This window comes from Triplophysa rosa, linkage group LG13 (assembly GCF_024868665.1).
Source record: "Triplophysa rosa linkage group LG13, Trosa_1v2, whole genome shotgun sequence".
Taxonomy (NCBI): domain Eukaryota; kingdom Metazoa; phylum Chordata; class Actinopteri; order Cypriniformes; family Nemacheilidae; genus Triplophysa; species Triplophysa rosa.
In genome coordinates, this window is record NC_079902.1 from 10074154 (window position 1) to 10098332 (window position 24179).

At 37.9% G+C, this 24179-nt stretch overlaps 4 protein-coding genes across 8 annotated transcripts in view; 3 read left to right on the top strand and 1 right to left on the bottom strand.

Annotated features, from left to right (window-relative positions):
* On the bottom strand, positions 1-1176 carry nxt2 (nuclear transport factor 2-like export factor 2). Its single transcript, XM_057349583.1, has 4 exons — positions 895-1176; positions 710-796; positions 490-634; positions 1-270 (listed from the first exon to the last, which is right to left on the bottom strand). Exons 1-4 carry the CDS (start codon positions 907-909, stop codon positions 86-88), a joined length of 432 nt encoding a protein of 143 aa, XP_057205566.1. The 5' UTR covers positions 910-1176; the 3' UTR covers positions 1-85.
* Positions 1177-1600: 424 nt separating this feature from the next.
* psmd10 (proteasome 26S subunit, non-ATPase 10) lies at positions 1601-3942 on the top strand. The gene is made up of 5 exons (XM_057349584.1): positions 1601-1730; positions 1863-1961; positions 2180-2326; positions 2495-2661; positions 2774-3942. Exons 1-5 carry the CDS (start codon positions 1617-1619, stop codon positions 2925-2927), a joined length of 681 nt encoding a protein of 226 aa, XP_057205567.1. The 5' UTR covers positions 1601-1616; the 3' UTR covers positions 2928-3942.
* A 5610-nt stretch (positions 3943-9552) lies between these two features.
* On the top strand, positions 9553-15442 carry xiap (X-linked inhibitor of apoptosis). 2 transcript variants are annotated; one of them, XM_057348869.1, is made up of 7 exons: positions 9553-9702; positions 11741-12522; positions 12706-12805; positions 12907-12985; positions 13935-13971; positions 14077-14262; positions 14545-15442. In XM_057348869.1, the coding sequence occupies exons 2-7, from the start codon at positions 11760-11762 to the stop codon at positions 14736-14738; spliced, it is 1359 nt and encodes a 452-aa protein (XP_057204852.1). In that variant the 5' UTR covers positions 9553-9702; positions 11741-11759; the 3' UTR covers positions 14739-15442. The 2 variants fall into 2 exon arrangements, with proteins under 2 accessions (XP_057204852.1, XP_057204853.1); XM_057348870.1 differs by having other exon boundaries at positions 14548-15442.
* A 132-nt stretch (positions 15443-15574) lies between these two features.
* Positions 15575-24179, top strand: part of stag2b (STAG2 cohesin complex component b) — a 33189-nt gene continuing 24584 nt past the window's right edge. For 2 of the 4 annotated variants that reach the window (XM_057348865.1, XM_057348868.1), the window contains exon 1: positions 15581-15741. The gene's annotated coding sequence lies outside the window, so the exon portion shown is untranslated. Of the gene's footprint in view, positions 15742-16007; positions 16306-24179 lie in introns of those variants that run through there. The other 2 variants (XM_057348867.1, XM_057348866.1) reach the window with 2 other exon arrangements.

Below are 24179 nucleotides of genomic sequence, written 5' to 3' on the forward strand. Positions count from 1 at the left end.
TTGTCAACATTGTTTATTCATTGTACATACACAAATTGCTACGTTTCCAAAAGAAAAAGCTATACAAAAGATTTGAAACTAGAAATCAGTTTGCCCAGTCTTGGAAACGGAAACAGTCACTTGCGATCTTCCACACTGGCTGGTCACTGTTAGGGGAAGCTTGAGCAGTCAATAAGAAATTTTGGTTGAAGTATCTCTGTTTGTTCCCATCAAACTTCACAGAGCCAGCTGTAATCACCAACAATGTGGTTTGGCCTTGAGTTGCAAGTTCTGTCAACAAAAGTGAAATACTATCAGACAATTTTACGCCTTGAGTTGCAAGTTCTGTCAACAAAAGTGAAATACTATCAGACAATTTTACGCCTTGAGTTGCAAGTTCTGTCAACAAAAGGGAATACTATCAGACAATTTTATGTTTATACTTAATCAACTATTGGGAACAAAATACTTAAGACGAGAGTGTAACAGGTTTACACATGACCTACATACCATGAACAGGCTGGCAGTCAAGAGTTTGCACCAGAAATTCACTGCTGGGGAGGGAATCAAAGAAATCACTGAGAGCATCTTGTCCTGTGACAGCATTGCCATTCCACACCAGTGTTGCTTTGTCCAGATACAACCTCGTCAAATGCTAAAAGCAGAATAGTTTATCATGAGTATAGAGCGTCAATAAATGAATCACATTCACACGTGACATATGACGTACCCTTCTTTTCTTATCCATACAGTCATAATAAATATTGACGAATTCTTCTGAGTATCTGCATGACTGATCAACTTGATTTCGGAAATCCTAATAATTATCCAAAAAAAGAAATCACGTGAACAGTTCTATTACATATATTCCATAGAAACAATAATAATATTGATGCCAGCAATAAATACACTTACCACGGTTGAAGCCATGGCACCGTAACGTTACAAGTCTCTGGTGCGTTGCGCTCTATGATACCAAAAGTATTAATAAAACATACAATTGCAAATGTGACGTTAAACCAGTCCGTCGAAACAAACCTGTACCGCGATACTATCTAAATATTGTTTAAGTCAAATTGTAAAGGAACGACATTTCGTCTAAAAAGGATGAATTACGCTCTTAGTTTCTTCTAAAAACAAACGCTGAAAATGCGCTCGGATGTATGTGTTCACAATAATTGTCCCCCCGGAAAGCTGCGCCCTGATTGTTAGTTCCCATGATCGTTTCTAATAACACATCTATAGACTCAATTTGACGTTATGTCAAGTTGATTTTTAGTATTTTAGTCAATAATTAATCAATAAATTAGTCAAGTAAGATAAAACTCGTTAGAATCGGAGTTTAATACTGGCTGTTTTAAAAACGTAAGTATTTTATAATCTTCAAAATAACTGACGGGCACAATCGGAATAAAAATATTTTTTAAAAACACACATCGTAAACTATAATAAAATAACACAACGAACACATTAAACAATCTAAGTGCAAAAATGAAAAAGATTTTCCCTTTTTTATCAGGCAAAATTCTAAGGCACCTAAGATAAGAATTGCTGTATCCAATGAAATTTGTCGTTTGCCTGTTCGAGGCGGGGTCATTTATGTTGATTTGTCATTCTAGCGCACTCTAAAAACTGAAATGGAGGGAAGAGTATCAAATGTAGACATTTGTAATTTAGCTTACACTGGAAAATTTGAAGAACTTAGAAAATGTATTTTGTCTGACAGTTCGCTTGCTACGAAAACAGACCAGGTGTGTTGAAACTGTTGCTGCACATGGACTGTGGTTAGCGTGGTGGTGCATCTAGCATCCTGAACTCCTTTGATTGATTCAAACAAATCTGTCACATGTTTTAAGTGCTCTAAATGTTTCTGCTTCATATAGGACTGCAGGACTGCCCTTCATTGGGCCTGTTCCGCGGGACATGTGGAAATTGTGCAGTTTTTGTTGGAGCTTGGAGTTGATGTGGACCCCAAAGATGATGTGAGTCAGCATTGTTTAATATTTAGGTCTAAATAAGGATGCTGTTACATTTAAGAACGCTGTTGCACTTTTTTAATGTATTTATAAATCATGTAATTCATAAAAGTTATCAATATTTATGTGGTTGAATGTTTCATATTAGCACTATGGATGCCATTCACTGAGTATCCTCTTGGTGGAGTTATTTACCCCTTTCCATGTGGTACATACAATTTTAGACATGTTGGACTCCTCTTCATATAGCATCATCTGCTGGAAGAGAACAAATAGTCAGATCCTTAATATCCAGAGGAGCACAGCTGAACTCTGTGAACCAAAATGGTTGTACCCCGCTACACTATGCAGCATCGAAAAATCATTATGAGGTAAATTTTAGTTTCGCTTTTCCTTCAGTGAGTCATCATATTAAAAGCATTATATTAGAAACTATTATGTTTGTTTTCACAGCTTCCGATTTGATCAAAAATACATTATTAGATTAAAAATGTTTTATTTATAAATGATTGATCTATTGAATGATCCTTTATTAACAGATAGCCCAGATTTTGCTGGAAAATGGTGCAGATCCTAATGCAACAGATAAGCTGCAATCCACACCACTACACAGAGCATCCGCCAAGGGCAACTACCAGCTCATTCAGCTTCTTTTAAAACAGAATGCTTCTACCAACATTCAAGACTCGGAAGGAAATACACCACTGTAAGTGTCATTGCAGCATTCAGCACATTTTTAGTACGGTTTTCCTAAAGCAACACCACCTCGTCTCGGACTGACTTGTTCTTCATTTAAATGTAATCCTTATTTTTCACAGTCACCTGGCATGTGACGAGGAACGGACAGAGGCGGCAAAACTGCTTGTTGAACATGGTGCCAGTATCTATATTGAGAACAAGGAAAAGATGACACCTCTCCAAGTAGCTAAAGGTGGCTTGGGAAATATGTTGAAACGAATTGTAGAGGGCTGATGGACCCTTGGCCGAGATGGAACGATGCACTTGCAGCTTTTAAATAAGCTGCTATTCAAGTATGATGAATACTCAGCTGAGAAAGAAACTTGGAAAGAAAAAAAGTGAAGCAAAGCATCTTCTTTTTGGTGGAAATTATTTAAGACGCTTGGTCAAGAGAAAAATTATACTTAAGTCAGTGTTCTTTTCTTTGGCTAGTGTTTTTTACTAACTCGAGTACTTGTTTTCTCATTATGCTTTGTTGTTATTGTCTAGTTCAAATCACGATTGCTTTATTTCAGGTACACCTAAACTGGGTTTCTCACAGTCTTGTCACTTGTAGTTGTGTTCCGCTGTCACAACAAGGTAGTAAAATCTTTCGTCCTGGTAACTGTTTTTCTTTTTTTATTAAACAAGGAAAATCAATTATTCTTGAATACACTTGATTGTGTTGCAGTCATAGTTGAATGCTGAGAAGTGTTGTGTGATCTATATTTTTAGATTTATTATGCAGTAATGTAGGATACCTTTCATTCATGAAGCAATTGTCACTTCTCTTTCACACATTTATATGATGCCTGTATGTGTATGACTCGGTCAGTTTCTTTTTCCAGCTTCTCAGCAAATGCTCTACTGGGTGCATAGGGATGTGGTTAAGATAGCATCCACAGACTTCCATGTACATGGCACGTCACAACCCATTGAAAGATGGCTTTAACAACATGCTATTCTAGAAAGTGGTGTGACCAAATATTAAAAAGTTTATAAATGTGAGATTCAAAAACCCATACTGATCAACCACTATTCTGAATATTATTTGTGACAACTAAGGTGTAGTTATTAAATCAGGAACAAATGCAAAGGAGCTATCAGTTTCACCCTCATGGATTCCACTTGTGTGACTGTAATGTTTCCACAAAATAACTTTTGTCATTCACAAAGATCTGCATACAATCCGTCCCATTTTTATACATTTTATTATGCTTTTGACAGCATACAATTGTAGGAATACAATTTCCATACTATTTAAAAGGAACCTTGGGTATAGAGAGATGTATGGCTTAATATATTAACAATGGCATTGAGTTTATAAATGTGATATTTAAAAAAAAGTGTAACTGTCGTCACAGTATTCATAAACTTTGAAAAAATATTTTTACTCTGAGGCTGCTATTTTTTGCGTCAAAGTCCGTGATGTCAAATGGTTGCAACTTAAACCAGTTCTCTTTCGCTACAGCGAAGCACATCTTGTTTCTGACAGTTTGAAAGATTCGTTGAAGTATGTTTTTGCATATTTCAAGTTTTCATGTGTCTTCACTGAGCAAAGGCTTGAGTCTGGCCACTAAGCCATAAAGCCCAGATTGGTGGAGTGTTGCAGTGATGTTTGTCCTTCTGTAAGTTTCTCCCATCTCCATATATGATCATGGAGCTCAACCAGAGTAATCATCAGCTTCTTGGTCACCGCTCTAACCAAGACCCTTCTCCATCGATGGCTCAGTTTGGACAGGAGGTCAGCTCAAGTAAGAGATCTGGTGGTTCCAAACCTCTTTCATTGAGGATAAATGGAGGCTACATGCTTCTGTGAACCTTCAATACAGCAGATTTTTTTCAGAAGTCTTCCCCAGATCTGTGCCTTGATACAATCCTGTCTCAGAGCTCTACTGGCAGTTCTTTTGACCTCATGTCTTGGTTTTTACTTTGATATGCATTTTCAGCTGTTGCACCCTTTATAGAGAGGTATGTGCCGCTCCAAATCATACTTATTGAATTGAATTTGGCACAGGTTAACTCCACTCAAAGTGTATAAACATCAACAAGCAAAACTAATGCTTCTGAGCTAAATTTCAAGTGTCCCAGAAAAGGGTATGAATACTTATGCAATGGGTTCCTGCCCGATCGGGCTTCTTTTGAATGGGTTAGACCGGAGAAAAATGCATTGGGCGGGTGGACAAAATTTGGGCTGCTTATGAAATTAAAAACCCGCCCAAGAAGCTGGCCTTTTCTTTGCTTTTATTTAGTCAAGTTATTTCAAAACGTTCAAAAATAATGTGTAGTGCAGTCATAAACACATTATTCCTTAACACAGCCCTTATTGGTTCTGTTAACCAATCAGGTCTAGGTCTGAGATAGGGAGACCTGTCAATCAATCTACCGTTGAGATGTAATGACTTGTGAATGACAGGTTTTTGGCGCGAATAAGGACCAGATTTTGTATACTGAAGCGATCGCAATGCCAAAGTGTCCCAAAAATATATGTTGCACGGTAATGGGAGAGTAACTCAAATCTCACAACGTGGATTACGTGGTGACAGACGACTCGCAGACTTTGTAAATATAACTGAATTCAGAGCACAGTTGAATGATTTAATAAAAATCAAACTGAATATGGGATTATACTTCTGTCATTCATCAGCCCACTTTTAAACTGTACAGACTTTACTCTGGCATACTCGTTTTTGGCAGCTGCTAGACTTGCTAAAATTTGCATTATATGTTCCGCAATTATAGTGGAATCCCTAATCTAATAGGTGTGTTTTCTAATATAACACTGCACAACACATAAAACTAAATGCACATAATATATAAACTATAGTAGTGCACACAATATATGTATGAGTTTAAACATGTTTTTATTACACAGAATCACATGAGGGGCCTGAAGCAAAATTGGAGTCATGATAAGCGCGTGAGATCCACATGGTGGAAAAACACAATGGCGTATATGTTTTTCTTAAGCGCATGAGATGCATGTGCATATGTTATTCATTTAAAAAAATTGAGAGACACTTGCTACGATTATATTCCAAGTAAGGAAGGTTAAAATATAACTGGGGCAAGAGGAGTGGGCCGAGGGGCGGTCCAGGACCTTGATTGGAATATAATGGTAGCGATTGAGAAAGGGGACAGGCTAACAAAAAAGATGATATCATGTGAGACCTGATTGGTGAACAATGTGAAAAACAACTTGAGATTTCTGTATAAAGTGTGGAGTCAGATCTACAGAGGTTAGATCACTTCAGATGAACTCTGAATATCTCACTTTGTTGGCTCGAGACTATAAAGATTAAACTCTTGGTATGCAAGATTTCTTTCTGCTTTGGAAGGTCGATTCGCTTCAACACAATATCTATACTTCACGAAAGACGTACTGTAGTTCTGTCAGATGTTAAGGCAATTCTCAAAGCATTATTGTTGCTGCTGTTCTTTTTTGTTCTGTTGTATATTGTTTGAAGTGGTTTCTGGACATATTAGTCATATTTTCTAACTCTCGGCCGAGAGCTTTAAGTACTCTCGGTAGAGAGCTTTAAATTCCTCGGCCTGCACATCTCGGCCGCCCTCACCTGGTCCACACACATGTGCCAGCAGGTGGGCAAAGCACAACAAAGACTTTACTTCTTCGGGAAGTTGAAACACGCTCGCCTACCTCAAAACCTGCTGACCAACTTCTATCGTTCCGCCATAGAGAGCCTGCCCACTTACTGCTGCACGGTATGGTACTCCAGCTGTACAGAAGAGAACAGGAAGGACCTGCGGAGGGTAGTGAGGGCAGCTGAGCATGTGACTGGTATGTCACTGCCCATAATCCATGACATCTACACTGGCCGACTGATCTGGCAGAGATGTGTTTTCAGACGGTTCTTAAAGACGGCCACAGAATCTGCTGATCTTGTAGCAGCGGACAGATCATTTCACAAATGTGGAACCGATCCCAAGAAGGTTCGTGAGAGAGATTTTTTACCTTTTGGGATGGCACCACAAGACGTCCTTCATTTGCAGAGCGTAGGGATCTGGCGGGTACATAAGTCTGCATTAGCGAGTGAAGATAAGGGGGTGCCAAATCAGTGGTGGTCTTGTAGGCCAGAAGCAGAGTCTTGAATTTGATTCGAGTGACTATAGGGAGCCAATGTAACGTAATGAAGAGAGGGGTGATGTGCACTCTCTTCGGTAAACGTTTATTAAATCATACTACTGCCTTTAAGACATTTAAGACTATTTAAAACATCAGCATCCACCATAATCGTATACTTTATACATCTTGAGAATATACTGATAAACACAATAATAAGATGCTTGCGGTTTGGTTATTTATTCTGTATTAGAGCACACGTGAATATTAGCCCCCGTCAGCTAATGACAGAGAGTGAGAAGACAATAACGTTAGGCTACTGATGTTTATAAATCAACATTTTCAAGCTTTCCTGTAGCTCAGTGGTAAGAGCATCTTCCAAGGCCGTGGGTTCGATCCCAGGGGATTGCACATACTTAGAAACAAATGTATGGGATAATGCAATAAATCGCTTTGGATAAAAGCCTATGTAAATAATATAAAATGCCAAATGTAAATGTAACATCAAAAAGTCAAAATCTGGATAAAATGCATTTTATAATGGCTAAAACATTGTGTATATAATAAATTCTAAATGATTTTGGTTATTAATATGTATGTCTGTATTGTTTCTGACCAACAATATTAAAATGTATAAAATACACCAAGCGTCTTAATTTTCTTTCTTTATTATTTTAGCATTATTTATATATATATATATATATTATCATACAGCATCTTATATTTACTGAAGAACTGATTAGTGTGTCTGTGTTTAGTTTGGCTGCCTAGCTGTGCCTGCACATATTTTACGTCATCGAAAACGAGCATGGCGGCCTCCTTAGGTTAAAATGAGTATTACATTTAGTTTTTTTAAAGAATTTAAAATATTTGATGTGTTTCTAACGACAAATGCTAGTAGTGTAAGACTATTTCAACGTATTAAGCCATACATCTCTCTATACACTGGGTTCCCTTTAACACGCCCGTTTGAAAAAATGTTAAAAATTTACATATGGGCCTTCCTGTATGTGACTGTCCCCAAGCTTTATCTGTAGGTGGTAATGTTCCCTTTGGTTAGAAACCTACAAATACCAGTTTCACACATGTGATTGCCCCTACATAGGGACTGTCTGGTGTGAATTTATCTATTTCCCAATGGTTTGACATTTAGCCGTGCCCTGCTGTAGGGACCCTACACATAAACCAGATTCTTCATCACATTCTTTCAGGTCACACTTAAGCTTTAGCTATACTTTCACTAAAATCATGAAGAATCACTTTGAGGCTTTTAAAATGCAGAAATACTGGTTTTGGAGAACAGATTCCCACTTACGCAATTGAAACATTATAATTGCCACAAAGGCAAAATGAATGGCCATGTAGTAACTGTGGTCTTGCGATACTGAATCTGAATGAATGTAATGCCATGTAGGGAAAGCATAATACATATAGATTATCACTTGTTGTGAATTATTCTCAGTTGTGACGTTACATAAATATAGAGAGTGTAAATGTTAGTTACGGATCTAATGCTCATCCATAACATGATAGTATAATACATTTATATATATTTACACAATTACACTATTAGCATTAGTTGAATAACTAGTTTAAACAGATTTTAAGGTTCCCTTTATCCTAGATTCTTTAGAGTCTTTAAAGTTTTTAATTGAATTAAAATAGACAGGGTTTCTGATCATTGTGATCTGTGTGCGACTGTGTATCGTGCTTGTCTCTTAAATTTTCTATTTTTGTCAAACTGGCGCAAAACACGTAAGGTGGGAGAATATTTGATCATTTAGCTCATATCTGGCACATGGTTACACATGAAGAGGTTGAAAGCGATAACTCCGTACATTTTGTTTTTCAAAAATTATGTTTTTTAATTGTGCATTCCAATCATTGTTGGGTAAGTTACTCTGAAAAAGTCATTAATTACTAGTTATTAATAACATATTCAATAGTAAAATTAGATTACTGTACAAATTACTCTCTCCAAAAAGTATTTAATTACTTATTACTAATTACTTTCTATATCCTATATCAACCTTAAGTGATTCAAGGATAGACACGAAACTACACGAATTCATTCAAATAAATACATTGTGTACTCTTATTAACTGACTAAAGTATTACAAATGTGAGAAAGATATATTAGTATGATAGATATATTAATGCATGCATTTTAAAGTTAGACTCTGGATTTTAATGTCAATTCCATTATTGTATACATATCACAGTATTTAGTTCAATTACATCTGAAGTAACTGTAATTAAATTACAGAAAAAACAAGAGTAATCCCTTACTTTACTTTTTTAAGGGGAAGTAATTAGATTATAATGACTAATTACTTAGTAACTAGTTACACCCAACACTGATTCAAATTAATATCAATCAAACTACAGTTGGTTTGTTTTGGTTTAAGCCATAATAACTAAAAAAAACAGCTAACAAACACAATAATTACAATAATAATAACATAATAAAAAACATGATTTTTGAAGAATATCTCATTATCTCATTTTGGAACCAAACTCTTCCTACTTAATAGGAATAAGGTAAATGTGTGGTGGCTTTTCTCGTAAAATACGAGGTATGATACAGAACTCCCTAAAAGTACATGCAGATGGAAACCAGTGACCACTTTCTTGACAACTTTCACTTCTGTTATAAATATTTAAGTGACGTTATTTAACGCTCTGAAGATTTACTAATACCACGTCCAATCCAGAGGTACAATCATGTACACTAATTAATATTAAAAAGAAAGCTTTCGCTTCCGCGTATGCTTTCTGGGCGGACGTATTCCATATTCATGAGCAACGCACACTCACCGTAGTAAGCGTTGAGGCACATATATATGGCTGCCGCCTTCTTCTTTTAAGCATAGTAGGACATGAGTACAGCTCGGAGTCTCTGAAAAACTGAAGTTGTTGTCAACTGAAGAACGCTTTTCCTGATCAAAGGTAAAGTAAGTTAGACGTGTATTTCGTCCATACGCGTCCACAGGAATCTTAAAAAACCCACAGAGGGCAAGCTAATGCTAACGCTAGCACGTTAGACGCAGCTAACTAAATGCTTGGTTGTCAGTTAAAGGTCAAAGTCCGACTATCCTGTCAGATCTGGTCGGCTATTGTTTGTCTCGTCAGCTGATATGGTGGTGTGTTGGATCGCTAATGCAGGAAAGACAAACGGTTTCCAATCTGGAGCTCGCATGAAATGTAAAAACGAAACCTTTTTTTCTTTTCAGCTGGACAAATTTAGTTGAATGTGAAAGCTCAATACTGAAGCAATTAACTTTTATAAGATTGTACTATATTGTAATGTATCGCATACAGTGCATTACGTGCTTCATGCAACAGAGCGCAGGAGGAAGATTAGGAGTGGTGTGGTTTGTTAATATTTGCCAAACACGTGTTATATCATGCTGAAATGAGGCTTAGTCACACCACTGTGTTTAGGAGTTACATAAGACATTTAAATCATTTCACAGTGTACAATGTATTGTAAAAACTTGTTATACATTAATGTATAATGTAGTGTGTCATGGAGGGCATGTCAGTGCTGTGATTGTGTAGATGCAGTTTTTATTGGCATGCCATGATGGTTTGAATCTCTGCACATGCTGAAGACATGTGACACAACACCCCTCTCTCTTCAAGGCACAATATGTGAATTTTTGTATTAAATATCCAAAAACATTAGTTAGCAGCATAGTACTGTATTTAAGTCGTGTTCAATGTTTTGCATTATTTTAAATGTTTCCAGCGAATTGTGAATTCAGAGAAATGCACAATTTTAACCAGTGTTTAACCAATCTTTATGCATCGCCCATTATGATGTCTTGTCCGTTTTCCGTGAGTTTTACTGCCGTGGAAATGATAAGTGGAAACTTCATGTGGCAGTGCGCAGACCGATGACAATAAAGTATCGCAAGAGTACTTTGAAAGTGTTACTGTCGAGTTGCATTTGTGATACATTGATGTGTAATGCCGATAGATCTGTAACAGTTACAACACATTTCATTATGTTATCAATGATAATGATTTGTGAGTCCCGGCGATTGATATCCGTCCTCAGTGGAGCTAAAGACAACAACTCCCAGCGTTTGTTATCGTTTTGCGACCTCCAGCTGCAAAGATTACACATTGTGCCTTTATCGGCACAGAAACTAGTGTAGCTTTGATAGACATTGCATGATTTTACTTTTCTTACTTTTCAGTCTTATATTGTTCAAGTAAATTCCTAAAGGAAAAATCTCATTGGTCAAACTGTGTTTTTTGGTGTGTGTATATCTGTCGGGGAAATGTACTATTAGATATGAATATGATAGATATGAATCATGGCTAAACAATGCAGACGCAACACATTTCAGGAAAGCCTATCTAAGGAATGTTCTGGTCAGCCCACCGTTTTCACATCGTTGACTCAAGTTGAACTATTGCGTAGTTGTCATGGAAATGACGCTGTACCTCCTTCCATAAAGTGGAGTAGATGACCTTTAGCTAGAGAGGAGGCATTATCAATAGAAGGGGAGTGAACCAGAAGATCATTTCACAGATAGTTCACCCAACAATGAAAATTCAGTTATCATTTATTCATCCTCATGTCATTGAAACCTGTACATGGCTCTTTCATCTGTGGAACACGAAAGATGTTTTTTTTTTCATTTTGAGAAATGTCTCTGTGTTTTTTTTTGTCCATACAATGGAAGTCGATGGGGGTCAGTGTTGTTTTGTTACCAACGTTCTTTAAAATATCCTTTGAGTTTTGCAGAGTAATGCAAGTTTGAATGACTTGAGTCATGAGGGTGATTAAATTAATTAAATGGGTGAACTATCTCTTTAAGGGGCGGACTTTCAACCACCCAGAACACCTTTGCAACTGCATAGCAACACATACTTTGGAAAATGAAAAAATCCGGTTTTACCTTGTTGGTATTATAAATATGAAAAAAGTTGTATACTTGATTATTATTATTAATATTGTTTTTTTCTTGAACAGACATTTTTATTCAGCAACTATGGCACAGTCTAGTGATGACGGCAGACTTGAGACCGATGATGCAGGCTTGTCAGTAATGGATGCTCGGCTTCATTCTTTCCAGCACTTCCCTCGTTCTCAAGTAGTTTCAGCGAAGCGGATGGCCCGGGCGGGGTTTTACTACACAGGAGAGGCAGACAAGGTGCGCTGTTTTAGTTGCCGTGCAACAGTGGAGGATTGGAACGAAGGGGATGTCCCATTAAGAAGGCATCAGCAAGCATCTCCAGCCTGCACGTTTCTCAACTGTACTCATGGCCTGAGTGCTCTTCACAACGGCTCCGATTATGATGAAGAGGCCGAAGCCATGGCGTTCCAGCTACGCACGGGAGAGGTTATGGATGAGTCCGTATATCCCAAGGTACCACACATGAAGAGTGAGGAAGCTCGAATGGGAACTTTCAGTAATTGGCCGGCGAATTCGCCAGTACAGCCCAGCGACCTGGCGGAGGCGGGCATGTATTATCTTGAGAGGGAAGACCATGTGCAGTGTTTCTGTTGTGGCGGGATGCTGGCTGAATGGCAGCAGGGCGATAATCCCTGGAGCGAACATGAAAAATACTCCCCAAACTGCTTTTTCATCTTGGGCCACGATGTGGGCAATGTGCCCCTGGCGACACAGAGTCGCAGAGTGAATGGTCGGGAAGGCTCTCTGGAGACTTTTGAAGGACGACTTGATACCTTCAGAAGCACACAGCATCCTATAGAACATGAGAGACTGGCCAGAGCTGGCTTTTACAGTACAGGTATTAACTGCTATTATACAGCTATAATATAATTTGCTAGTATGTAAATTTCCAAAATGTTTCTCCGTGTAAGTTTATTTTGCTACTCATATGAAGTACTACACTTGTAAAAACTTTTGAGAAATAGCTTTGATTCAACAGAATTGGAGTGTATTGAACAAACTGTTGGCTTTGGTTGTGCAGGGGAACGAGACAAAGTGATTTGTTTTAAATGTGGAGGAGGAGTGAAGGACTGGTTGCCTGATGAGGATCCATGGGAGGAACACGCCAAGTACTATCCAGGGTAATTATTATTATTTTTTACATAGACATATGGGTTATAATATATATATATTACACTGTATGACCATTCATTGAGATTTAAGTATTATAATTGACCCGCAGCTGCAGTTTCCTTCTGGCAGAAAAAGGAAATGAATATGTCAGTCAAGTGCAACTGAGACGTCCTAACGGACACCATTCAGTGAGTCATTACCCATCATATACATAACCACTAACAGACAGACAGACAGACAGACAGATAGATATAGACAGATAGATAGATATAGACAGATAGATAGATATAGATAGATAGATAGACAGATATATAGACTGATAGATAGATATAGACAGACAGACAGACAGACAGACAGATAGACAGATAGATATATAGACAGATAGATAGATGTAGACAGATAGATAGATGTAGACATAGATAGATAGATAGATAGATAGAGAGAGAGAGAGAGAGAGAGAGAGAGAGAGAGAGAGAGAGAGAGAGAGAGAGAGAGAGAGACAGAGAGAGAGAGAGAGAGAGAGAGAGAGAGACAGACAGACAGACAGACAGACAGACAGACAGACAGACAGACAGACAGACAGACAGACAGACAGACAGACAGACAGACAGACAGACAGACAGATATATAGACAGATAGATAGATATAGACAGACAGATAGACAGATAGATATAGACAGATAGATAGATAGATAGATAGATAGATAGATAGATAGATAGATAGATAGATAGATAGATAGATAGATAGATAGATAGATAGACAGACAGATAGATAGACAGATAGATAGATATATAGACAGATAGATATATAGACATATAGACAGATAGATAGATGTAGACAGACAGACAGACAGACAGACAGACAGACAGACAGACAGACAGACAGACAGACAGACAGACAGACAGACAGACAGACAGATAGATAGATAGATAGATAGATAGATAGATAGACAGACAGACAGACAGACAGACAGACAGATAGATATATAGACAGATAGATAGATATAGACAGACGGACGGACGGACAGACAGACAGACACAGAGATAAACCCCTTACACCACTTGTGATTGTGTCAAGTTCATATCTAGACTATATTTTATGAAAGTCTTAAATATTTGTAATATTGTCTTCCTACAGAGGTCAAGTCAGAATGGATTTTCAAGTCATGAGGAAGGTAAGGGCCTCTGAGTTTAATGTACTTGTAAATCCAGTGCATCCATAGTTATCCATTATATATACTGTATGTCTACATTTTTTTATATATCTTTTTACTCTTTAGCTGCACAAAAGGTCATGCAGTCAGAGATTGGAAAGAAGGCTGTTGAAATGGGTTTTGACCCCACCAAAGTGGAGAGCACCCTTCTGCAGAAGTTACGTCAAGTTAGTAGGGGTTATACTTCAGTGGAGGCCCTTATTCAAGACATCGCTGAACAACAGAGTGATTTAGATGTTCCTGAAAAACCTGGCAAGTGCATGTTTTTCTTTTTGCACTTATTTGTATGAATGGGGGTCTTAAAACCTGACACGTATCAGATATGTACAATACTACTTGGAACTCGTACTCTTACTTAACAGTATGTACGATACATTTATATTAAGATTTCCATTTGTATTAAGAAAATGTATTTAGGAAGACAGACATTTTAATGGCTATATTGTTAACCATTATGTTTTCCTTTGCTGTATTAGGGTGATTTCCTCGGTTCTGTTGCTTGTTGTTTTAACATTTATTTCTTATTTATTTCAGCAGATGACCCCATGACAAAACTTGAGAAACTCCAGAGAGAGAAGCTTTGTAAGGTCTGCATGGACAATGACATTAACATCGTCTTCATTCCCTGTGCACACCTGGCCACTTGTCAAAAATGCTCAGAATCTTTGCCTAAGTGTCCCATCTGCTGTGTCACTATTGTGCAAAAGATAAAGACCTACAATGCTTGAACATCCAAGAAACCACAACTCAAAATTAAACTCTGTTCACTGAATGTTGTACAATCCAGACATTCCTTGTAATTGCATCTAAAGTGTATATGCTTTGTGTAGATGAGTGTATATGTAAATATGTACGCGTATATCCAGAGATATACAAGAAGTTCAGTAAAAATGTTTTATTTTTTTCGTTAGGTCACAAAATGGTTTGTTTTTGATAGATGGGCAGCACACTACATCATTTGATTTCTAATATATTTTAAGTAAATTATTTATAGTCCATCTTCCAAAAACAACTTTGTGACACGTACGTTGTATATAGCTGATTTCCCTATGTACAAAGAAATACTCTGATGTAAACTACCATAGTGCCTTTATAGAGTTTTAAATAATCTTTTCATTGTACTTTATGATTTTACATGATCATGTACAATTCATTCACAACAGCACAATTGAGAATAATGTGTTTAATGTCGATTTAACAGTTTTTTTTCTTAATTACACATTTCTGCAGCATAACTCCTGATTTTAAGTATAAACATTGCAATTATGACAATTAAATGGTAATTCCTAATATAGATTGTTTCTGATTATTTTTAACATAGGCTCATAGCATTCAAGTAACTCGCAATCTACTTCCTGATCACTACATTATACATACAATTGTTGATAAATGTATATGAGATGATAACACATTAAAAGTAGTCTTTGCCTACTGTAAACCAGTCACTGAGCGCTTGCACTCCCTGCTCCCACCACTAGATGTCTAGAGGCCGCTGCAGTTCCACCACTGACCGGCAGGTGTCAGCTCCACACCAGCACTTTCCCTCTGAGTGATCGGAACAACAAACCGAACGGAGCAAGCGGGGTAAGAGTGTGTCCAAAACCGCCTCTGACCGCCACTTTCAAACTACATCCATGAAATAGCCGCGAACGCGCACTTTTAACCCACCGGAGTTCATCTAGCTCGTCAAGAACTCTTAATAAACAATCCGGAGACGGCCCTGACAACTGGGTAAGTGATAAAATGGCGGAGAGATTTATAGAAATTAGTGGCTTTAGGGTTTTTTGGATGATGTGTTAGCCGAGCTAGCCTGATAAGCGAGGGACCGGATCTGAGAGAAGAAGCGCTGCGCTTCCGTAGCTCCATTTGTGCAACAAAGCACTTGGTCATTTTTCTTTAGAATATAAATGGTCTTATTGTAATTTATGATTAAGTGTAGTGCGTGTTTTATATGGCGTTTCGTAGGTAAATCGTTAGCTAGCGTGCTAACCTTACCCAGCACAGTCAGGAACACAAATTGAGAGGCAAGATGGAGGACGAGGACGCGATGTATTTCCCCCCCCTTTCCGAGATGGAGAAGCTGATGTCGCACCTATTATGCTAATAACATTACGTATTTTCTGTATCAAACTCGCGAGCGGGCCGTTTTTACGCATTGTATGTAAACATGCAGTAGGTGCGCGGTTCGCGTTCATGATGAGTGGAAACGAGAGGAGCCAAAATGGAGAATCCCGAAAACAGCTGTGCTGGATTGACTTCAAGATGGAGATTTTCTCCCCTTCTGATCGCCTTATTGTTCGTTCCGTTCAAATAGTGTGCGATTTCGCAGTGATATTCTGTATTTGCCATTGAGGGCTTGTCGTTCAGGGCCATTGAGGGCTTGTCGATAATCTTGCGCTTTACCTAAAACACTGGTAGTAATCGAGCAAAATAGTGGCAAGTAACGTTAGCCCGATGAGGAGTTTGAGAGCGTCCGCCTGAGCTCAGCAGTCAACTTCATCTATTAGCTCCATACACGAACAGATCGTATAATATTACTATGCGGTACCTTTAGGATTGAGGGGGAAACCGCTGCAGTTATAATGTCAAGACTCAGTCCAGTCTCGTTTTATTTAACAACAAAGTAACTAAACATTTGTTCTCGAGAGAGGCCAGGCCATGTGTGCTAATGATTTTGACAGACGCGTGATATTGCGTCCAAGCGTTAATTGAATAAAGTAACGTAAAAGCACGGAATGAAATGATGGGGCTGTATTGGTGGATTTTGGGCTCGGCTGTCACTGTCATCGTCGCGTTAGCTTTTGGTGCTATTGTCACAATGGATGTGGATGGAAGCGTCGTTTGGCGCCACTTTTCCTTCAAACGCCTTGTCGATTATGATGCCGTCGCTTTTGAATTCCCGCCGCATCTCTTTTTATTCTGTAATAAATAATGAGGTTACCTCTCCCGTGCACTGTAAATGTTAATTATTGCTACTTCGTAGATATTACATAACTGTTCCCACGTTTTCAGCACACGCTTTGCCCTGCATTTGGTGCAGAGATAACGTTAAGCATCTGCCATTTTCTTCCTGTTCTTCTGTTAATATCCTCGCCTTTATGTATATACATGGTCTGTTTTTCGGGCTTTGTTACTCAAGCGATTGTATGTCCTCAATAATCATATCTAAATGCCGTTATTTATAGTTTGCCAAAGTCTAAAAAATGTAGTGTAATTTATGTCTCTTCATTTGCACACATCGAAGTACGTAAAACCACACCTCTTTATGTATCACTGAAATCAAAGTTGTTGCTAATAATATTAATCTAATAAACTTAAAGAGTAGCTAACTTGTGAATGTTTCGGTGCAGATCTTGTGTTTGATATTATTAGAATGTTCGTAAATGTATAGAAATAATAGGCATTGGATAAATGCGTCATTTTTACAGTGGTGGCTGGGTTTCGTCTCCCTGTTCTCTTCATGTTTACGTCCACAAATGTTACTGGCGCCCTCTGATTGGATGCTGTAAAATGGAGGGCGGACGTGTTATATCCTTATATGGGCAGAGAAGTAAGACATGCAGCCCCGGCGTTTCCTGGAAACTGTGAAGTCTGGATAACGAATCAGCATGTAGCGGGATATGACAGACTCGGGGAGACACGCCCCCTTGTTTTCATTCTGAACAGCGGGCACATTTAACATTTCAGATCAGTCTTTATCATTACATTAGCACTTTAGTTCCTAGTGCTCCTACAGTTTTGTTTGTGTGCTGGCGTTTTGCATATATTATGTTTTTTTTTCCTGATTTTACTTATGCATGTTTCCAAAAAGTAACAGCCTCTGTACTAAACACTACAGCTGCCTACCACTTTATGAAAAAAGGTTGATGGCTTTGTGAGCAGAATGCTGTCTAGCAGTGTTTTCCAGCCTTCTTTGTCATACGCGTTACATACATTTTATGTAAACTTGCAGTGAAAATGCATTTGTGGGTCATTTTTGTTGTAACTTTTCCAAATTAGGGCACGATAGGTCATAGTGATCCATTTTCAAATCAAATCCCTTTATTGTCACTCAACCATATACACAAGTGCAACAGTAGGTGAAAAACTTGGGTGCAGTTCCAACCAACATGGCAGTATGACAGATTACAAGTAACAAAGAACTACAATACTTTACAATAGACATTTTCCTGTACACATTTACACAGTAAACATTTCTGTAGAAGTGTTTAACCATAGTATAACGATTGACACGTAATTTACATATAACTACACAGCTGCAAATGTACACAATGTGCGTAGTGTACAGTGATTGGTACGTATTGTGGTATTACAGTAAGACTGTACAAATTCGTCTGACTGTGTTAGACTGTTTTGAAGTCAAAACATCTATCTTGTCGAACACAAAAGAAAATATTTTGTATAACTTGTTGTGCAATATAGTATCCAAATGTATGTCTTTCAAAATTACTCTTTGAATGAGAATGTCCCTCCCCCTACGTGATAAGTATTGGACAGACACGGTTAATGGGGTCTTTTTCCTCCTCATGAACGATTTTGTAGTTCCGGAACTATTTACCAGATTAACCAGGAAGAATTTTAGTTTAGATACTCCTTTTGGAGGAATGAATTTTAGCTTTGCAGCAGGGTCTAACCTAGAAAAAAATCAGAGATTCAAGCATGTTGATTGGTTGAATGCTTGTTACAAAACAGTGTTTTAAACGGTTACAAAACATATATAAGATATGAGAAAGCTAATTTTAGTAGCGTTTCCCTGTTGGCATTGTCTGCATTGTTTTTGAGCTGTCTCAGAGATATGTAGCACTATACAACATTGTTTTAGGAGATTTTTGTCTCAGTTAGGAATGCACCGATACCAGTAGGGTTGTTCCGATATCAATACTACTATCGGAAATCCCACCGATACCACACAAAATTCTGGTATCGGTATCGGCGAGTACTTGAATCCATGTACCATCCTATACCGTTTTCTTAAACAGGACCAAGTTATGCCCGCTAGCTTTGCTAAACGTTGCAAATGGGAAATCACTTATTCTTCGCTGCTCAGAATGCAAACACAGGAAGTTATGCTGTGTCATCACAAGCAACCACTGTTTAGAGCAGTGGTCACCAACCCTGCTCCTGGAGATCGACCGTCCTGAAGATTTCAGCTCCAACCCCAATCAAACACACCTGAACTATCTAATCAAGGTGTTCAGGTTTGCTTGATAATTACAGACAGGTGTGCTGAAGCAGGGTTGGAGCTGCAGTCTGCAGGACGGTCGATCTCCAGGAGCAGGGTTGGTGACCACTGGTTTAGAGCAACGAAGAAGGAATGAAAACGTGATGGCAGTATGTCCACTGTTGGGCAGTATTTCAGTGAACAACCAGCCAATAAAACTGCGACATAAGAAAAATAAAATTACTGTCAAATATCTTTCAGATAATAAAAATACTCTAGTTTACTGTATGTATTTGTTCATGTTTTATTAAGGGTTAAGTCTTAAGCACACCATAAAATAATTCTATCAATTCACACAGGGATAGTAGTATATAAAGCTGTTTACAGATACACACCCAGGTATCGGATCAGTCCTCGGTATCGGAAAGGGAAAAAGGATACCGGAACATCTCTAGAGACCAGTATCGGGCCAATACCAAGGTCATGTACTCGTACTCATAAAGAGACACCGATACCAAAGACCAAGGCCGGACTTACCATTGGCCTTGACTGGGCTCCAGCCCTTCAGGGGGCCCGCCTGCTGTCGTTAATTTGATTTGTTTAGTTATATGCCAGTCATTTTATTTTTCATTTAAACTTTGTGCATTGGCCTACCAATGTTCAATAGCACTGCCTTATGTAAGGAACGATGTCGTTTAATTGGCTAATCGTTCCGTCAGTCATGTTGGCGTTTCCTGATTGGTCATATGTGGATTCTATCCGTTACGTTTACCGCAGTTGAAACCTGTCTGCTCATTAAGACGCTTGTTCTAATGGCTGACAAGCCCAATCGCAGTGCCGCGCTTAAAGAAAACCAAAAACTGAGAGACAAGAACGCGAAAGAACAGCATTTAGGAAATAATGATTCTTTACACCCATGGCACCACACCTTGATCTTTAGGCAGAGAATCCAGAGCATACCTGTCACCATCTCCCGCCAGGCCGCCACCCTCCGGTTTTATTTCAGTTATTTCTCCTTTGAAACTCGCGGACCGACGTGGCTGGCGCCCGCCTTTGGTAGGCGAAGTTGAACGGTAGCCGAAGTAGAGTAGAGAGGATTCACATCCCCGCGAAAAACTTTCTCTTATTACACTGCTATATGATTCCACTCCGCGTTTTCCATTTGACGCTCGCGCCTCACAGTCTGTGTCCGCTCACTGAAGACGACAGATCGGTTCATCGACAGGTAGATGCAGTAGAGTCTACTAGCTGTTGTTGTTGTTACACTTTCTTTGCTTTTACAAAAAACGTGTTATGAAAAGTGTTGTGTTCTGCAGACATCTCTGAATAAAAACAGGTAATATAGAGTTTATTTCAAATATTTCCCGTTCTGTGGCCATAAGCGGTTCTTGTAAATAATACGCAAACACTGTTAAATCCATCCATGTAAATAAAAAATGAAAACATTCTGCTAACTAATAAACAAAGTTAAAACAACCGAACTACGGGACGCGTGAAGGGACAAACTGCGTTTAGATAGTTATTTCATTTCTGACGTTGAGATCTCTGGCAAAATGTAAATGCTAAATTAAGATGATACCTTGCAGATATACCATTCATGGATTCATGGCCTGTGAGCTGCATTAAACTGTCTCTTAGATTTACATTTAAGAATTTGACATTAAAATGATGTTATGTTAGTCATAAAGTAATTAAAACGATTTATAACAGAGGGGTGCCCTATTTGCCCTGCACAACCTCAGTTAACTAGACTTTACAAAACTATGGACCCATCTCATTATTATGAAACTATTTAAGCCATAATAAGACGTTTCATCTCATTATATGAATACAATTTTAATGTGCATTTCAAACTCATAGATCTGTCATATGCTTTACTGATGGAATTGCAATAGAATACTAATATATTTTTAACACTTTACACCGTTGCATTTGTTAACATTAGTTAAGCATTAGATTACATGTCTGCATTTGTTAATCTTTATTTTCAGTATTTACTAATATTTTTAAAAACATGCACCTGAACTAACATGAACAATTGTATTTGGCATTAACTAACAATAAACAAGATTAATAAATGCTGACAACTGTATTGCTCATTGTTGGTTTCATGTTAATGCAGGTGTTCTCAAATTTTAGATCCAAGACGTATAATCTCTCAACATCCTCGAGAAATACAGGGAGAACACACACATTTGTTCCTTTTTAGTAGTTTTCTTATTATGGATCAATAAATTTAATTTTAAAATACATAATGGTAGGGCTGTATGATTATGTCAAAAACTATACAATATCAAGGGGACTAATAATGTTGATTATTAATGTTGATTGGATTTTACATTTAAGTATGTTTGAAACTTCCTACACGCTATAAACGCACCACTTGTGGCTCCCACTGTCAAAACAAGCATTATAAACGTGTAAACCAATGAACACGTGTTATTGTTAGTCATTGGAGAGAAAAAACATTTACTAATGCTAACAAACACATGATTTTAAATAGTACGGGGGCCCCGAAAACAACTCAAGCCCAGGGGCCCCCACCCTCCTAAGTCCGGCCCTGCCAAAGACCGATACCTCATGTGACATACCTGACAGAACTGACTGAAATTTGTGCTTTGAAAGTTTGTGACAAACACATAAAATTATGTATTTTTTCGTAATGTGTTTTTTGGGGGGGGGTTGTTCGTAATAAAGAAGCTATTAAATTTTTATTAATTTCAGTGTGTTGTGCTTGGAAAATAGTAGGGATGCACCGAAATTTCGGCTGCTGAAAAATTTCGGCTGGAAATGGCATTATCGGTTTCGGGTGAAAGAAAAAAACTGGCAGAAATACCCAGCGCCCGCGCTTCCCTTCAGTGCTCGCGTTCACTCTCTCGCTAGCTGTTATCAAAGGACGGTCATATTAGCGCGCCATAACAAAGTCTAAAACTAATACATATAACAATAAAAGCTCAAAACCAGCGAACAGAAATGACACGCAAGCTCGGCTTTATGTTTCTTTATTGTCGGAGATCACGTGCATTGACTCGTGCTCGTTTTAAAGCCGAACTTTAAACACAACAGACTCTTCACAGACGTGAATGATCAGCGGAACGAACTGTCAGTTATTGATGATGTATCTCACGTGGACCGTCATCCGGCAGGTGCTGATATCACTGAAGCTCATGTTAAGCCTGTTTATATGAAAAGATTCACTGCCCCTCTGTGTTCTGCCTGTTATTTTCATTAAAATGATTGTGCACCATATATAAACTTCTTATATGAGTTTAAGTTTGACTATAACTTGACTACTGTTATGCATATAGGCCTAATAATTCTAGAACTACAATGTTTAGATGATTGGAAAAAAACGACAAGGAAAATTATATTTGTTGTATTGTTTTAAAATATGTTTTCCTTAATTTTTGTGGTTTTAGTGTGTGTTATTAATAGAATTCAATAAAAACTATTTCAAAGTTTTTAAAACAAATTTTTGGTATCGGTTTTCGGCCTAGTGCATCCTGAATTTTCGGTATCGGTTTCGTCCCAGAATTTTCATTCCGGTGCATCCCTAGAAAATAGTTATCACAAAAAACCCTCCACAGACAACAAAAACAATTCCCTCAGTTTTTGTTTAAAAAAGGCTGCAATGTCGGCCAATTTATGTGACTTCAGAGGTAACCTGGTATAAGGAAAAACTTAGTTTACAAACGACACCCCTGAAGCTCACACATTAACCAGGAACACCAGAACTGAATGGAAAGGTACCGAACTCTTACATAGACATTTCGTTTTAAAACTCTTGCAGACGGTGGAGTTGACAGAACAAACCACTCCATTTCGTCTCCCCTCCTTCAGCCATGCATTTATCTATCAGTGCCCTTGCCCCACAAAGACGTAATATGTGCGGGTGTAAGGTTTATTTAATGCTATTGATGATAAAGCGGAAGGAAATGAATAGCCAGCAGAATATAGAAATTTCCTACAAAACGGCAACGATACAAAACAAAACAAAGGTACAAAACGGCAACGATAATGAATTGTTGCGTCAGTGTAATGTATGCAGTATGAGGCTAATGCAGAAAACATGTTTAAACTAGCGCACCTAGAGAGTCGGAGCACAAACTATTAAACTGAGTTCTCTTTCACGTCTTCTTACTCTGAAACGGACAATTAAACACAAAATTACGTCAAAATTCCCAAATTAGCAAGGGTCCATGTAAAAGTAGTCCGTTTTATGAACGTTAACAGTTGGGAAACAAAACAGACTCGTCACAGTGTATTAGATCCGTATATCTGTATAGAACGCTCTTAAAGGGGCAGCAGCATAATAAAGATATGTTTATAATGTTCATCAAACAACAAAGGACGGGCCCAAAACATTCACTCATATTAAAGGAATTGTGTTCTCCTTATACGAATTGTTGCGATAAAGAAAAAAGTAGCATACAATAATTTTGTTGTTAAAGATGTGCTTTAAATACACTTTAAATACAGTACACTTTGTGTTGAAATAGAGTATGTAAAAGCAATAAAATTAATCATTATATCAAACTAGACTTAATCCCCTGGCAGTGGCAGATGGTTTTGTTTAATTTGTTTACATTCATGTTTAAGTTGAGATTTACGAGAAATATTTTAAGTTAAAATTGTTAATGCTACTATGTAAAGGAAATACTGTTGTAAAAAAGCACATTATTTGTTGAAATTGTTTGCAAACCAAATCTTATTGCACTTTTGTTCATATAGCAGTACTTTTAAAATAAAAGTGCACAATACACGACTTTTAAATTCATTATTGAATTTTACACTCAATGCGATTAATCTCGTTTAAGGTCATTTCAGGGAGTTTTTAAGGAGTATAGCTGCACCGTCAGGGCTCTAGACTGCGAACAAAATGCTCACAAATGCGATCTTTTTTTTTACGTGCGAGGTGAAATTTCCCAGGGTCGCATTGGTGCAAGTCCGTAAAACATATTTTTGCCCCGCCAAAGATTTATTTAACATTTAATGTGATTTATGAGTG

Bases quoted from the DNA above. Each gene is read 5' to 3' on its own strand.
- xiap (XM_057348869.1), top strand. From the start codon at position 11,760: ATGGCACAGTCTAGTGATGACGGCAGACTTGAGACCGATGATGCAGGC. The intron at 12,986-13,934 runs GTGAGTCATTAC...GTCTTCCTACAG, and splicing joins GTCCTAACGGACACCATTCA to AGGTCAAGTCAGAATGGATT. The intron at 13,972-14,076 runs GTAAGGGCCTCT...TTTACTCTTTAG, and splicing joins ATTTTCAAGTCATGAGGAAG to CTGCACAAAAGGTCATGCAG.
- nxt2 (XM_057349583.1), bottom strand. The intron at 635-709 runs GTACGTCATATG...TTCTGCTTTTAG, and splicing joins GTATGGATAAGAAAAGAAGG to CATTTGACGAGGTTGTATCT. The intron at 271-489 runs GTATGTAGGTCA...TTTTGTTGACAG, and splicing joins TGACTGCCAGCCTGTTCATG to AACTTGCAACTCAAGGCCAA.
- psmd10 (XM_057349584.1), top strand. From the start codon at position 1,617: ATGGAGGGAAGAGTATCAAATGTAGACATTTGTAATTTAGCTTACACT. The intron at 2,327-2,494 runs GTAAATTTTAGT...CTTTATTAACAG, and splicing joins CATCGAAAAATCATTATGAG to ATAGCCCAGATTTTGCTGGA. The intron at 2,662-2,773 runs GTAAGTGTCATT...TATTTTTCACAG, and splicing joins TCGGAAGGAAATACACCACT to TCACCTGGCATGTGACGAGG.